Genomic DNA, 15,597 nt, shown 5'->3' with positions numbered 1-15,597 from the left:
CGAAGGTGTGTATGAAGATGGTTTTACTATCCCTTTCTTCTTTCTCTTCTTTCTCTTCTTTCTTTCTTTCTCTTTTTGTTTTTTTTGAGATAATGGTAGTACAAAATGGTTATATTCTTATTAAGATATTTACTTTTTGCATTAAATATCATGTACTGTGAGAAAATAACATGCCTTCAAAAATAAGTACTTAAAAAATAAGAACCTTAACGGAACGGAGCCTAACTATTTTCATGCTTGAGATCGGCAACCCTATTAAATTTTGCTTGAATATATTTTTTAAACTCGTTCAGTTTTCATGTTGTCTTCTCTCCGTACTTCTCTCTAACTGTTGAAGGTATAAATAATAAAGTTAATCATCTCTCTAACAGCTTAAACTTTTAGATGAGTTGGTGGTTAATAATATAATATGGTGTCAGAGCAACCAACAGATCTTGTGTTCGAACCTCTCCGCTTATCTAATGTTAAAATATTTATATGTGTGTTTAACCAGCTTATGAAGGAGAACTTGGCTACACACGTAAGGGAACATATTGAAGATATAAATAATAAAATTACCCATCCCTCCAATAGTTTAAATTTTTAAATAAGTTGTTAGTTAACAATCTAATACTAGCTGGTCGAAGATGGTCTATGAACTCGCGCGAAGTTTAAAGGTGAGCTTCTACTTTCTTAAATTCTTTATGCTTTCTGACATCTCACATCTTTGCACTACACATATATAAACAAAGAAAAATACTATGACACGCATCCCTATTTGATTGTGTACGATATGCGTCATTTTCAATCGTCTTTAATTTATAACATTTTCCATAATAATTTAGAATATTTGCATTAAATTTTATACCATCAGAGCGCTTTAGAATTCATAACATCAAGACAATAACTCTCATGACATACAATAGTTAAGAATTAAATGTTGATGTTACAAATTTCTGTGCAAATATTATGACACGTTTACGGATAATTAATTTGTTACGAATTCTAGGTTATTCAATGCGTGAATACCATCTTAATAGGGGTGTAGATAAAATCGTTCTAAAGCATCAAATCTGCATGTATACTTGTTAGATATTGTTTCCTACGCGGCTCATTTTCTAAGCAGAATGAAAACACAAGCCCATAACAAAAAGAATCAATTCGAGCAGATCAAATAAATTATCTCTTTGACTAGAATATCCCACCATATATATGGGCATGTCGTTATTAATATTCCAGGCACAGGACACAACAGGAGGAATCAACAGATCTAGTGGCTTATAAATGCACACATAACTTACCCATTAAAAAAATACATATCCAAAATATCAGGTGCGAGTTATATATGAATCTAGTCACAAGTAAAAAAGCATCTATGTTGGATTGCAAAAATACCGATTGATTGAAGTTGTCCCTCCCTCTAATAACAAAACTTTAAGATGAGTTAATAGTTACCGGCTCAATACAGAACGCATGAAGCCGTGTTGACGAGAGTAAATAATGGGTGTTTCATTGATTGATTTCTTGCCAATCTCGGATTTAGGTATCGGATCAAGGGCACGGAATTATTCTTAGATTTAGGAATTTTTTGTTCTTCGATTTAGGGATATATATATGATGCTATCATCCCTTTTTCCTTTAATTTTTGTAACAATTTCAAAGATTAGAAAATTCTTTTACCTTTCAAAAAAGAGGACAGTAAATAATAAAGTGGTTTAAAATTTTCAAAAACTCTTAAATGGGTAACCAATTTCCTCTTATCATACTTGTGCCCCTATTTTTCAGAGCCAATTTTTATTCTCCATGTATGAAACAAGTAACTTTGCATATACAAGTTAGATTTGTACAGAACAGCAAAGGTACTTTGCTTCAGCAAATCTTCTCTGTGGGTTGCATATAGCCTCTACCCTTGATGTATCATTTGTCCAGTTTTTATATAAAATTATTGTTGCCGACCAAATTTTTTTTACCTTTAATATGTTGTTAATTATTTGTAAATAATCCAAAATTCACATACAAATTTGGAAGAAAAGTAGAGTATTGGAAGAAATGAATGATATTTTTTGCAAAGTAGAGATATAAATACAAAATTGGGGTTGGAGTATGTCTAATTTTCATATGACTTTAAATGAGGTAAAAACCAAGGGTGCACATGGTATAGATTGGCGTCGTTTCTGGAGGAATTCATTTATCAACCATTTCAAATAGTGCCAAAAAAATTTAAAACTAAAATCTTAAAATTATTCATATACAACCTGACCTAAACCAAACTGCAAGTCCGATTCGATCTTCATGATCAGTTCTGCCTTGTGAATTTCCAAATACTTTCAACAAAAATATAATTGCAAAATTATTCATAGGCTTAGACTAAAACTGGTAATATAAATTAGAACCTAATAATCTTCCACCATTAAATTAAGCAAATACCATGAAATAGATTAAAATTAACCATAATAGACATTGAATTGTAGACTTTCGTATTGGAAGTCAGGTTTACCCCAACTAAACTCACTAACAACCTATTCTTTGAGAAATTAACATTGGTTTGATACTATGGGAAGGATTCTTGGTACTATGGGAAGGATTCCTGGTATTCTTGTGATCGATTTAATTGGTCTTTTCTTGTAGTAGTTCATATTCCAGATCGGGTTCATCCCTGTAGTAATCGGATGAAACCAAACCACAACCACAAAAACACAAGAACAGGATAGATTTTAATTTTTCCGCATCCCTAACGAGACAACAAAAACACAAAACCATACCGAATAGGATAGTTCTGTGATCTATCAAGGTCAGATTAATTTACCAGTTTTCTCAATTATCTTGAACACCCCTCAAATATGGGTTTCTTGATCAGTCTCCAAAATAAAACTGGGCTCAATTTTATTTAAAAGTATCAAAAATACAATTATCTCTATTACCTGGTTTTGGTGATGCACTGAAATGCTATTAGACTCCACCATTACTTCCGAGCACCAGTGCTGGAGTTTCAACCCATGTAGGTCCTGCATTCTTAAGGAAATAACAGAAAAATTATTCAAATGGCTAATACTATTAATTAGATAGGTCTGAAAATATTGAGCCACAAAATTTACACTATGCATAGAAAATAAATGAATATTCGAAGATTAATTTTTGGTTGTATCACACTTGCAACGAATTGGGTGCGCGCTTAATATTTTCCTTTTTGGCGGCATACCATCTTAATTGGAAAAAAATGAAGATAAATCAATTACTTGCATGGCACTGCAGGGAGAAGTTTACGTTGACAAATCAATTTGTATTTTACTAATAAGTAAGACAGAAGAAGAAAGAGAAAAAATTGTTACTTCTACTACCCCCCAAAAAAATAAAAAAAAGAAAGAAAGAGAAAGACGAAATCATGAACAAAAAAACAAAACTGGAAAACGAAAACTACCAATTTGTTTTGGAACTTGCGGAAAGTGGGAGAAAGGAAAATTTCACGGTGCATTCGATTCTGTTTTGCTATTTTCTCTTCTTTTCTCTCTCAAACCGAAAAGGGGGAATTTTTGTTTTCAGTTTTCCTTTCATTTTGTTTCTTTACAAACCGTAAGGCTTCTTTTAGAAACTCTAACATTCCAAAATGAGAAAGCAAATTCCAAACAGAAAGAATGTGTGATTCAATATGTAGTACTACTTACTTTGAAGAAGAAGAAGTTTGCTTGGTAACAATGGTAATGCTAGAGCAGTTTGCCATCTTTTGCGGGGTGTGTGTGTGTGTGTGTGAGAGAGAGAGAGAGAGAGAGGGAGAGAGGGAGAAGAAGAAGGTCAAGGAAGCTTGGAGGAGGGGGGAGATATTCTTATAGGGGTAAAACCGTCACCAACAAATCATTTGCATTATGGGGGGGATTTAATGATAAGACGATACAGTGAGGATTGAGAATCTACGTTTAAGAGGAGAACACGCTTCACAAAATGCTATCAGAGAAATCATTATCTTCTTCTGCCAACCCGGGATTGGCCGACTTTAGTGTTTGCTCCACCTTAAGGTCTTAGATTCGATTCTTTTTGTTAAGAACTTTTGTGATCATCTCACCCATACGCGTAAACGTGTGAATGGCTGTGGGATAGACTGTAAGAATTAGTCTAAGATACGCGCAAACTGACCCGAAATACCCTGCATTATCTGGAAAAAATATCTTCTTCTACCACTACTGTAGCACTGTTTCAAGCGAAAAAATGTTGGGGTGATATCTTTCCCTTTTTTGCCTTTATGGTATCCCAGACAAGACATTATAGAGAGAGAGAGAGAGAGAGAGTACAATTTTTCATTCATTCATTCAATTGGTTTATATTCAACCAGGTGTAGTCAATAATAGCACAACGAACTTCATTTGGTTCTCAGTCTTCCAAGTCTCTGCAATCTGCATCCCTTATAGCTCTCTCTCTCTCTCTCTCTCTCTGGAATTTAAGAAACAAGGCACATGACCAAAAACATTAGCACAAACTGTCATAACCGCTGAGTATGATCAGTGATCTCTTGTCGGAACTAATGACATGAGTACGTGGCAGCAGTATCTCGTAAAATCAGGGGTAACATGCTTAGTCTCAAGTCCACGTCAGCATATACATATTTTTAAGTATTCTTAGCGTATCATGGGTAAGGTTTCAACGGTAGCGGACAGCGTAACGTAACGGTAGAAAGATTATTAAATGATACGCAAAGGGAATCGGGTGTAATATCTTCAATTTTCGGACATTCACTTTTGGCATCAGAATACCTAAAGCGGTCATGCCATAAGTATTGACTAGTAACTATGAAGCTGACAAAAATTCAGATATAACGAGATGAGTCTCGAGAATCGGCCAACACACGTGAAAATTTTCAATATTGTTTCGTGGTGCTCTCCCCTGACCCTCCCAAGTGGGGATCACGGTGATCTCCTGAGCAGGCCAGAAGAAGTAGGGTGTTCTATGATCACTTTTTGATTCCTTCTCTATGTGGGTCTTGGAAGTTGTTAATGAACCTTCCGCGCGGTTGCATAGTGTCAGCCATGGAATTAGTCTCCTGATGTCTCCGAGAGGAGTCCCGGCCGGCCGGCTGCTTCCGAGAGAGCCTTCTCGGGTGGCCGTGATGCCGTTTCATCCTTTAATTTGTTTGCTGATCTCTCTCCTTAAATGAGTTTTGTTTTCTTTAATTCGCACTGACGGTTCATTTTTCTAATTATGACTTGTGATGGAGGTGCTTGTAGGTAGTAGGAGGAGTATTATTTATGTCTATCCCCCACGATAATAACCCTTGTATGTCTCCAACGGTGAATTTTGTTTGGGGGTTTTCGTTATAGTTGCCTTGTTTTTAGTCCAACATTATTTAAAAAGTGGCAAGGATAAAGAAACAGATCAATAAATGTTAAACAAGTAGCTAGACTCGTCAAAGCGGACCCGGGGTGCTGCAGTGCACCCCTCGCATTATATGTGTAATGCGACCAATCCGGTCATTCATCTCAGCAATGGACAGCTTGGATTTTCATCTGAACAAAGGACGGTTAGGATTTGTAGGAGCTCGGATTAAATCCAAGCCGTTCGTGTCGAGATAGACGGCCGGATCGACCGCACTACACCGGCGGGTGCATTACAACCCCTTCGATTCCCGTCAAAGCATATTCTAGGCACTATGCTGATTTTTCATTAGCGTGCTCCTAAACAATGCCACATTGTAGTACCCCGTAACTATTGAATAACTATCCAAAAATATTGCACTAGAATAGAGCAAATTGACTAGTTTTTGCGCACATCGATATTTTATTAGTGAACGATGGGATTGAGTCCCCAAGGTGCTTAGCCGCAACCAACCTCTTAAATAGGTTGAAAATTCCAAACGTAGGGCTAGGTCGTTGTCAGCATAATAACTGGTAAGACCGGGATCATACCCACAGGGAATCGGTAATAGCTTGTTCGGATTAAAGATGTGAGGGTTGCGGCGTTTAATCGGCCAACTATTGATTTTGCTTTGAAAGTGGAAATACTAAGGCGAAAAAACTATAAACGAGTTCACTACAAGAAAAATGAAAATTAGTGACGAAAAAGTGGCGACGAAATTTAATTTTGTCACTAAATGAGTATATTTGGCAACGAAAAAATAAATTCGTCACTATTTTGATAACTTTCCTGCTAATTTTAATGTTTAAAGGTCCAAAATTACATTCGAAATATATTTTCATGTTAAACATATGTGTTATATATTAGATATTTCAAATATTTACTGAAAAGTGTGTGTAGTGCAGTTGGTTGGAGCTTGCGCGAAAAACTCAAGGGACTTGGGTTCGAAACCCAGCAGGAGCAAAAAAGATGGATTTCTTTTCCCATATGAAAACATCTTTCGCAACGAAAAATTTCGTCACCGATTGCTTATATTAGTGACAAAAAATTTCGTCACCAATGTGACCCATCGGTGATGAATTTTTTCGTCGTCAAAAAGTACAATAAGTGAGGAAAAAAATTTCGTCATCAATTATTCACTTTTTGGTGACGAAATATTTCGTCATCAAAAGGCACTATAGGTAACGAAAAATAGATTTCGTCACCAGGTAGGAATTCTCGACAACCTTTAGTCGACAAATTTTTTTTCGTCACCTATATTATTTGTGACGAAAAACATGCAATTTGTGACGATTTTCATTCATCACCCAATTGAATTTTTCTTGTAGTGGTTTAAAAAGCTAAAAGAGGCAAGTTTAGGGATCATCTATCCCGTGACTTAGGCTGTTATCGGTTCTCGATTATAACTCAAGCGAAAGTCACGATTGTGCGCTCATACTCGGAAGATTTAACTTTAAAGACTATGTTTATCAAAAAATGTGATTTATCGAAATTAAACCAACTTGTTTTACTAATGAATCACATACGTAGGAGGCCACAAGCTCAAGGCATATCGCTTGACGACTAAACAGCATGTCAAGAAGTTAACACCCCTAGTTTAGACCAAAAATGGCTAGGTTACTGCAATTCTGAAAATCATGCTTTAAGCTCGAGGGTTCGAGACCAAACAACAACCTAAGTCTTTGAGAAAAATTAATCCAAGACTTAGCCAAAAACTACTTACTCATAGTTAAAGAACAAAACATAGAGCTAAAAAGAGACATGAGATTTAACCGTAGGAAACGAAAATAAACTTGATATTAAGGAGAATCTAGTCTATACGAACAATTTTAATAAACGACTAATTAACAAAAGACAAATACCTATTTGAGTTCTTAATTAAGAAAATAACTTGAAAAACTTATAACAACAACAATGGAAATCCTAAAAAGCAAAAAGAAAGTTTAGTCCTAAAATTATGCTAATGGCCCTCCTTTCCATAAATGGCATACAACCATATCTGGCCTAAAAGATGGGTTACAAATGACCAAAAGGTCACCAAAAATATCTAAAAAAAACTTCCATAAGTAGAAACTTTTCATAAATAGAAAATTGAAAAAGTTAACAAATATCTGTAGACTTTTTTTAGGCAGTACCGGTACTGGAAATTCCTCAATATCGGTACCAGGCTTCAATGTGCTGGATTTTTTGCTCTCTGGACAGTGGGTACCGGTACCAGGCTTCAACAGGCTGGATTTTCTGCTCTCTGGACAGTGGGTACCGGTACCTCCTTAGTACCGGTACCGGCTTTGCTTGACGGATTTTTGGACAACTTTGCGGGCTTGCTCCGGACACTCCCGAACTCGAATTTCAATATTCTTTGAACCGTTGGAAAGCTTGTCGAGTCTACTTTTTCTAACCCAAGTGGTTTGGATCCTAGATAATTTGTACATCAAAAGATATGACAATTCTACCCTCAGCTGATTGGAAAATAAATAACTTTGGTAAAATCGTCACATCTCCTTCAACTCCCTTGACCCTTGGGCGTCTCGAACAACCTCTAAACTATCTTTTTGAGCACCACAACGGGGTGACATGTGATCTTGAGTACTTTGTTGCACTTGGAGCATTCCCTGGCGTTCAAACGCTCTTTGTTCACATGATTTACCTGAAAACACTAAGAACATATCTTATGTGCAATATCCCATAAAATACTAACTTTATAAACATAAATACAACAAAGCTAAAGACTTAAGCACCAAGAATATATATTATTGGGCGCTTATCACCAGACATTAGTAAATATGCATGTAAACTGATCCGAACACTCTGAATTATTGAAAAAAAAAATTAGAGAGAGAGTGTGTGTGTGTATGTGTGTGAGAGTTGGCATTAATTAATTGGGACTAAGGATTTAACGGATGCATTTGGAGTGCTTACATGAAAAAGGACATCGATTATGAAGACTAGTATTGTGTTTAGGGAAAGATTAAAATATACATATTTTATTTGGGTGTGTATCATATGTACATTCAAAATATTATGATTATAGAGAAAATATTATGAATCATATTGCTAAAAAGTTACGAATCGTATAAAGGTTACGAGATACACCAAAATGTTATGAATCATAATGAAAATGTTACGAATCGTACTACTGAAAAGTTATGAATTCTAGAGCAAAAGTTATGAACCACGCTACAATGTTATGAATGAATTATAAAATAAGTGATTTAGTACACCATTTTAAGGGATATGTATTGTAGATTTTCCCTTGTCTTATTATATTAATTATTGTGTATGTTAATGTTATGGATATGGAATAGATACTATTTATAGTTAAATAGGATAGCGTCATCTTCTTTTTCCCCTTCGATTATGAAGTTGGTTGTGATCTTTTCATAACGAAGACTGTCTCTTGTAGGTACAAGACTTGAGATTAAAGAGCTTGCTCTCTCGTAAGATTTAGGTTCAAAACCTTTTAATTGTGTGCTTTTAACTTTTTGTCTAACACAGTTCATACAAAGCCGAGAACTTTGTTCTAACTGTAAATGGATGGGGCTCCTCCTAATGGAGGTGGGATTGTCGCTCAGAATTAGTCGAGGTACCTATAAACTGACCTAGATATCAGGTTATTAGGAAAAAGACGAAGATAATCTCCTGAGCTATGGACCACTCTTTTCTTGTTCCATTTGTTTTGGCATTGATAAACCATGCATCAGGGCACATATATGAAAATTGATTTATTATATTCGTTAAATTTATATTTTTGAATTTTCAATTTATGGACCGCTCTGCTTTGTATCCATTTATTCTTTTTTTTTGCTCGGCTTTGTATCTATTTATTCTTCATAATGACCTTTTGTAATATATCTCCGATGGGGTAAATAATATGGCAAATATTTGCGTCCGCGAAATGATTTTGACTCTCTTTGATAATTGCACTTCAGCATTTGTCTTTAAGCATTCAAAATACACATGGTAAAAAATAAAGTGTCCACTGTCTCTGTCTCTCACTTGCGGTCATCAGTCCCAAGTGATATAGGTTTTCTTTGAAGAGAATAACTTCTTTACAACTGTTCCGTTAAAGAGTTATTTACAGTACCCAATTTCTGTCGTTCAAAAGTGTCTTTTAAACGGTCTAAATGTTAATGAAACTTTTGTAAAAAAGAGTTAAACTTTTGAAAAGGGAAAAAAGTTTCATTAAAATTTGCCGTCGCAATTGATTGTTGCTGCAAAATATTTGTTTACAGCTACTCTGTAAAATAAGTACGTCTCTTCTTTGAAATGTTTGCTGCCATTGAATCCGTTGCTGTCAATGGTTGCTGGCTGCTGTTTCAGGCTTGTGGCTACTGCCATTTCATTTTTTGCAGTGGTTCTATCTCAAACTTTGGATGGTTGACGTTGAGGGAAGCTCTGTCGACCCATATACTATGTCGGGGCATGTTTTCTTTATTTTGGGTTGTCTTGTTGCACTTCTTCTTTGTTCTCTCTGTTGATTCCTTATTAACTTGTAGGTTGAGTTGCAGATGAATGTCGCTGGATAAGATTCCAACATAGTTGTGATGTTACTTTAGCACTGTGATACTTTTATCTCTAGCCTTTTTCTTTGTACTTCTCTTATCTTTTATCAATAAAAAATTTTCTTCGATGTTCAAAAAAAATTTCATTTCACTTGGGTAAAAACTCTTTTCTCTTTCAAAATACTTTTGTTTACAACATAAGAGGTATCCCCAAACTCAAACAAGATGAGACTAATTCACCTACAACTAGCCACAGGGAACCAACACTCACGGGAAGCACTAAGAAGCAACTAGGATGGGGGACTACTGGCCTCGCCCATGAGACTATCTACATACACTTTCACCTCCTAACCAATTGGCCTAACCCCCAAGAAACAACCCTCGTTGGGTTTCAAAAATACTAAGGGTACCGACCAAATCAGTACAGATTGTGTATAGATGCTGTGAGGAGCTCACTTTGGGGTCTCATACAAATGATCTGAGAAAATAATTTTTCGAATAGTCTCGTGAAAAGTCAGCTCAAAAATTTATCAAGACGTAAATTTGCAAAAATGAGAAGGATATTACGATTTATCAATGGTTCGGATCATTTGTATGCGGTGACTCTGGAGCGTGCCTCACAAAGCATACGCACACAGTCTGTACTGTTGTCGGCAGACTTAGGTCTCTTTCTCATTTGTTATGACTGTGGACCTTCAATTCTCAAGATGCACAGAAAAGGTCATCGAACTGAATCCACCGCTAGAAAGCAATGTGTATGTGACAGCTTTTGATGCGTCACCACCATAAAACCACCCATTGGATTAATTAGTAGTAATTAGATCATACTTCCTCCACCCATTGTATTAATTAGTAGTAATTAGATCATACTTCCTCCACCCATTGGATTACTTTCTCCGTTCCAAATTCTTGATCCTCTTTTCTTTTTTGAAAGTATTGAACGTTTTTTATATCAAATATAGATCTTATTTGATAGATTTCAATGAGCTCTTTTATACAAAGTTTTTAAAATCACCTAAAAGATTATAAATTATAATATATAATCTCAATTGAAAAATGACATGCACGATCAAAAAAGACCAACAAATTGAGACGGAAGAGTACATAATTTTGCTCTGATCTTAGTCGGGTTGTCCGCAAATGAACAGATAGATCTACTCGAGTTATCTCTCATCAAAAAAAGAAACAGAAGAAATAAATTAGCAAACCAGTGGTTCGATCGAGAATGCACGCGCGTGCCAGCTACCAGTGGTGGTTGAGTGTGAACATGTAATAGGAGTAGCTAGAATAGAAAAGAGTGGTGCAGTCCCAAAAGGGGTACTCTACTTTTATGCATAACGTACTTGAGACCAAAAACAGCAAAATTTCACTTCACTTCTCACTATCGATCGTTGTCATGGCATTTCTTTTGATGTGAAAGGCATATATAAATAATATCTAAGCTGCTTCCTTATTAGGAGGGGCCCCTTCAGCTAATTAATTGCAAGGCTCCACCCATGTTTCCTGTAAATGACCACTTTTTCAATTAGATACTTAGCCCTAAAATATATCGGTACGTTCAAAATATATTCTCTTAGCTTACATTGGTTCAAAATACACTTCTTTGATTTAGCAATCATGGGTTCATATATAATTCTGGTTCTCTCTCTCTCTTGAAAGTATTGTTCTTTCATCAAACACTCACCTATAGGGGATTCATTTTAAAATTTACGTGAGTGGCTAAACATACAAACTCTACAAAATGAATGACTCAATCGTCGAGATGGAATCTAATGTGAGCTCCACACAAGATTTGTAATATTCATGCAGAACAAAATTGATCAGACGTGGTTTTTTTTTTTTTTAACAAAAGATCTGCCACTCCATGGCACACGAAATACAATCCTTCTCCGAGTACAGAGGGGGTATTAGTTGTATTGATAGAGTCAAAGTGTTGCGGATGGCGATTCATATATATATATGTAGCGCTAATCGAATCTTCCAACCGGCTATGTTAAGATGAATGTACATGGAGTTGAGAATAGCTAGGGATGGTATGGCTTCTGCAGGCGTGCTTTCAAGAGATACGTACATGTACGAATGGTAGGTGGTCCAGATTAGAGGTTTCCATAGGCGCGCGTATCGGGGCAAACTCTAGCTTACGGGCATTGTGGGCCTTACGAGCTCGCGCAATGGCCTTCGTATGGTGGGAAAGAGCTCCGAAGTCAAGAGTTTGACAGCGAAAGTACGTCGATGCTGAATTAGTCACAGACATTTTTATGTCCAATAATGAACTTTTTTAACACTTTGAGTGCGCTAATGTGTGAAATATTGCAGGACCCTCATGTGGCCCATGCAATGTGCCGGCCGCTATATTCCAAGTGAACAGGCAGGGGCCAATACAAGCCAAGTGTGGATCTTCTAGCAAAAAAAAAGATGCTTTATTCCAAGTGACTACCTTTATTTGTAATTAATGTTAATTTGAACATCCTGTTTTTACGTTGCAAAAATGATGTTGGGGTTAAATGAACCTGAACATTAACAAAAAGAAAAGGTCCCACCTTAGATGAGAATTTATTGGGTGCTCTTGGGCATGTACCAAGTGGCAGTACCCCAATACCACTTAATTATATCTCCACCTTAGATATACTAAAAAAAATCAAGCGGTAGTCAATTAGTTTCCTCTCATGTGCTCGGTGATCATCACGTGGTTTTGAACACCACTAGCCCCATTTTCTTTCTCTTTGTGAAATGTGTAATGATAATCTACATATTTTAACCTCAGAACATCTCGATCCAACCCATGGCTGAAAACTCCAATTGAGAGTATGAGAAAGCTCCAACCATCCTCTATATCTCTTCTCTTGTTGAGAGTATGGATTTTGGTCGTCTAACTGTAGAGGATGATCCTCTATTTGAGAAAATGAAGATTTTACTCTTCCTATAACTTTGAATCACTATATTATATATATTTTGCAAAATTAATATTATTAAAGAAGTCCTAATTAACATTATCTTTTAAACAAGGCTCATTTTGGATATACTACGAGAAAACAATTAAGTTTATAAATTCAAATTTTAGAGACAAAATGAAAAATTGTTGAGTTTTGAAAGAAATAGAGAAGATATTAGAGGTGTGTGGTTGGAGTAGAGATGAATAGTAACTCCTCTAAATTTGCTTTTTGAGAGTATTAGATTGGAGATGCTCTTTGTGGGGTGGTGGTTTGAGATTACTCTACGGATAGATCTAAACGCCTCCTTCCTTCCCCAAGAGTGAGGCTGCAAAAGGAACTACCGTTAGCTAGTGTCACCCGGCCAGAGTCAGTTAGGAAGCACTCCATGCCTAAGTTAGTATTTGAAGAGGAAGGGAGCAATAAACAGTAGATCTCAAAGGCGTAACTCTCTTAGGGTTTTATCCCTTTGTATATATAGATGGCCTATTCTTGCTCTTCAAGCTATTTGTGCACAACACGTGCCTGACATCACGCTTAACAGTCTCGATCAGTGATGTCATGGTGACGTTCGCCCAACACATAGCCGGACCCAGGTGTCAAGAACATGACCCCATAAATGTCTCCAACTGACTCTCGAGTCTTTATCCGGGTCTGGCACACTGTCGGTCATGACCCATGGAATGATGGGCTCGATTGGCCCATTATCTGAACCCATAAATGTCTCCCACTGACTCCCGGGTCTCTATCCGGGTCTGGCACACCGTCGGTCATGACCCATGGAATGATGGACTCGATTGGCCCATTATGTGAACCGGGTTCGGCCCACTTCTCGTACACAACTAAATAGTATCATGGTGGTCGACATGCCACTGAGGTTAAACATTACAAAACCAGCCTCTTGCTTTAAAAGACCATTGATGCATGGTGGTCGACATGCCACTGAGGTTAAACATTACAAAACCAGCCTCTTGCTAGGTAGGAGGGCTCCAAATCATCAAATAAAGTAGTAATGTTTATCTGGAGTATTGGTCCCAAAATTTAATATGAAAAGCATGCATGCATGTGAGGTATGGGCCAAATGGTTGAGTTGACAGACGTACGTGGTGGTACCTATTATACAATCAATATGTATATATATATACACACACACACTCATTTATGTACATATAGATGGTGTGGTCATAATGTTCCCATCTCTCTCAAATACCAACAAGTTCCACATTTAATGTTAGAGAGCGTTAGATATTTATACGGCCATATCAACCCTCTAAAAGTCGATCGGGGCGTTGTCCATATTGGTCTCTATCAATTAATGTGTTTGGATTGTTGCTTTCCTTGGTTATACGGCCACATCAACCCTCTAAAAGTCGATCGGGGTGTTGTCCATATTAATCTCTATCAATTAATGTGTTTGGATTGTTGCTTTCCATAGTTATACGGCCACATCAACCAGGCCTCTAAAAGTAGGGGTGTTGTCCATATTGATCTCTATCAATTAATGTGTTTGGATTGTTGCTTTCCTTAGTTAATTTGCATATTACTGATCTCTCTAGCTCTCAAACAAAAAAATAAAATAAAAATCCTAGCCGCCTTCTCTCTTCTTTCCCTCCCTCCAGCCCCTAGGGTTTCCATCACCCTAATGCGGCGGCGGGAGGGGAGGAACCTTTATTGGGTGTTTTCCTCTGTCCCCAATGATTTTTTTTTGTTTTCAATAATCCCTCCTTTTCCGTGAGGGTTTTTCGATCTCTCTTGATCTCAAATCTAAGAGTTTCTCTGTGTTTTTTTCCTTTTTCTCTTTCTCATGCTTCTTGTTTATCATCGAGATGCCGATTCAGGTTACGATTAAGGTGGTAGTGATGGTCGTTTGATGAAGCAAGGCAGAGGCAGTGGTGGTTCAATCAAATCGGTTGGATTGACTTACCATCGGTGTGTGGTCTCGCCCTACGGAAGTGGAAGTTGTGATCGAAGATATTTGCTGCGAAGTTGATCAGTTAGGATTTATGATTTTCTTTATATTCATAGTTCGGCAAATTTAGTCGAATACACTTTGGCAACTTCGAGTTTGCAAGACTCTGGTATTCGTATTTGGGAACTAGACCTCCTCATTGGTTATTGAATCCTTTGTGGAACAATAATCATCTTCTTTGATGTACTGCTATGCTCTTCTTTATCAATGTAAGTTTCTTCGTATGTTGAAAAACAATCACACAAATTGTGGTTCCATTTGAATTAGGGGTATCAATCGGTGCATGTGGGTTTGAGCTATGTCACATAATGCACAGGCATGTACCAGAACACAAGCGTATAAGCGTTTTTAAAAAATCTTCCAATTAACTAAAATTCCTTTCAAAAGTCCAAATTGTGCTACCTCCCTAGCTCCCTAATTAACACACCAACTCTGCTAATAACCACAGAAACGATCGCGGATAGATTGTGCACAAATTTTGTTATAGGGTCCACCCGAGTCTCATACAAACGATTCGAGCCATTCATTAAATGTAAAATATTTTTTCAAGGTTCTTGCTAAGAATCAGCTCAATCCGATACCTATATATGCTCGATCCAATCATCTAATTTTTTATTCAAATTTCTAGATAATGAAAAGTTAGATGATTGGATCAAACACCTATAAATATCAGATTGAGTTGATTTTGTGTGGAAACCTTGAAAAAATATTTTACATTTAATGAACAACTTCAATTGTTTGTGTAGAACCTGTGGTGGACCCTACAACAAAATTTGTGTGTGATTAGTCTGTGTTCATAGACTTACTATTTTTTTTTTTTTTTGTCATACATTATACATCGATGGGGGTCGTTAGTGGGGTGTTAGTATTTTAGTCA

At 36.6% G+C, this 15,597-nt stretch overlaps 1 protein-coding gene across 2 annotated transcripts in view; it reads right to left on the bottom strand.

Annotated features, from left to right (window-relative positions):
- The window catches only part of LOC131314475 (gibberellin 2-beta-dioxygenase 8), a 14,470-nt gene extending 10,712 nt beyond the window's left edge, over positions 1–3,758 (bottom strand). The window contains exons 1-2 of one of the 2 annotated variants that reach the window (XM_058343116.1): positions 3,642–3,758; positions 2,901–2,984 (exon numbers count right to left, since the gene is read on the bottom strand). In XM_058343116.1, the coding sequence (XP_058199099.1) occupies positions 2,901–2,942 (42 nt within the window). In that variant the 5' untranslated portion in view covers positions 2,943–2,984; positions 3,642–3,758. Of the gene's footprint in view, positions 1–2,900; positions 2,992–3,641 lie in introns of both variants that reach the window. The other variant, XM_058343115.1, reaches the window with a different exon arrangement.
- Between the last annotated feature and the right edge of the window lie 11,839 nt (positions 3,759–15,597).

This window comes from Rhododendron vialii, chromosome 13a (assembly GCF_030253575.1).
Source record: "Rhododendron vialii isolate Sample 1 chromosome 13a, ASM3025357v1".
Taxonomy (NCBI): domain Eukaryota; kingdom Viridiplantae; phylum Streptophyta; class Magnoliopsida; order Ericales; family Ericaceae; genus Rhododendron; species Rhododendron vialii.
The sequence above is the reverse complement of the archived record's forward strand: the minus strand, read 5'-3'. Positions and strand labels throughout refer to the sequence as shown.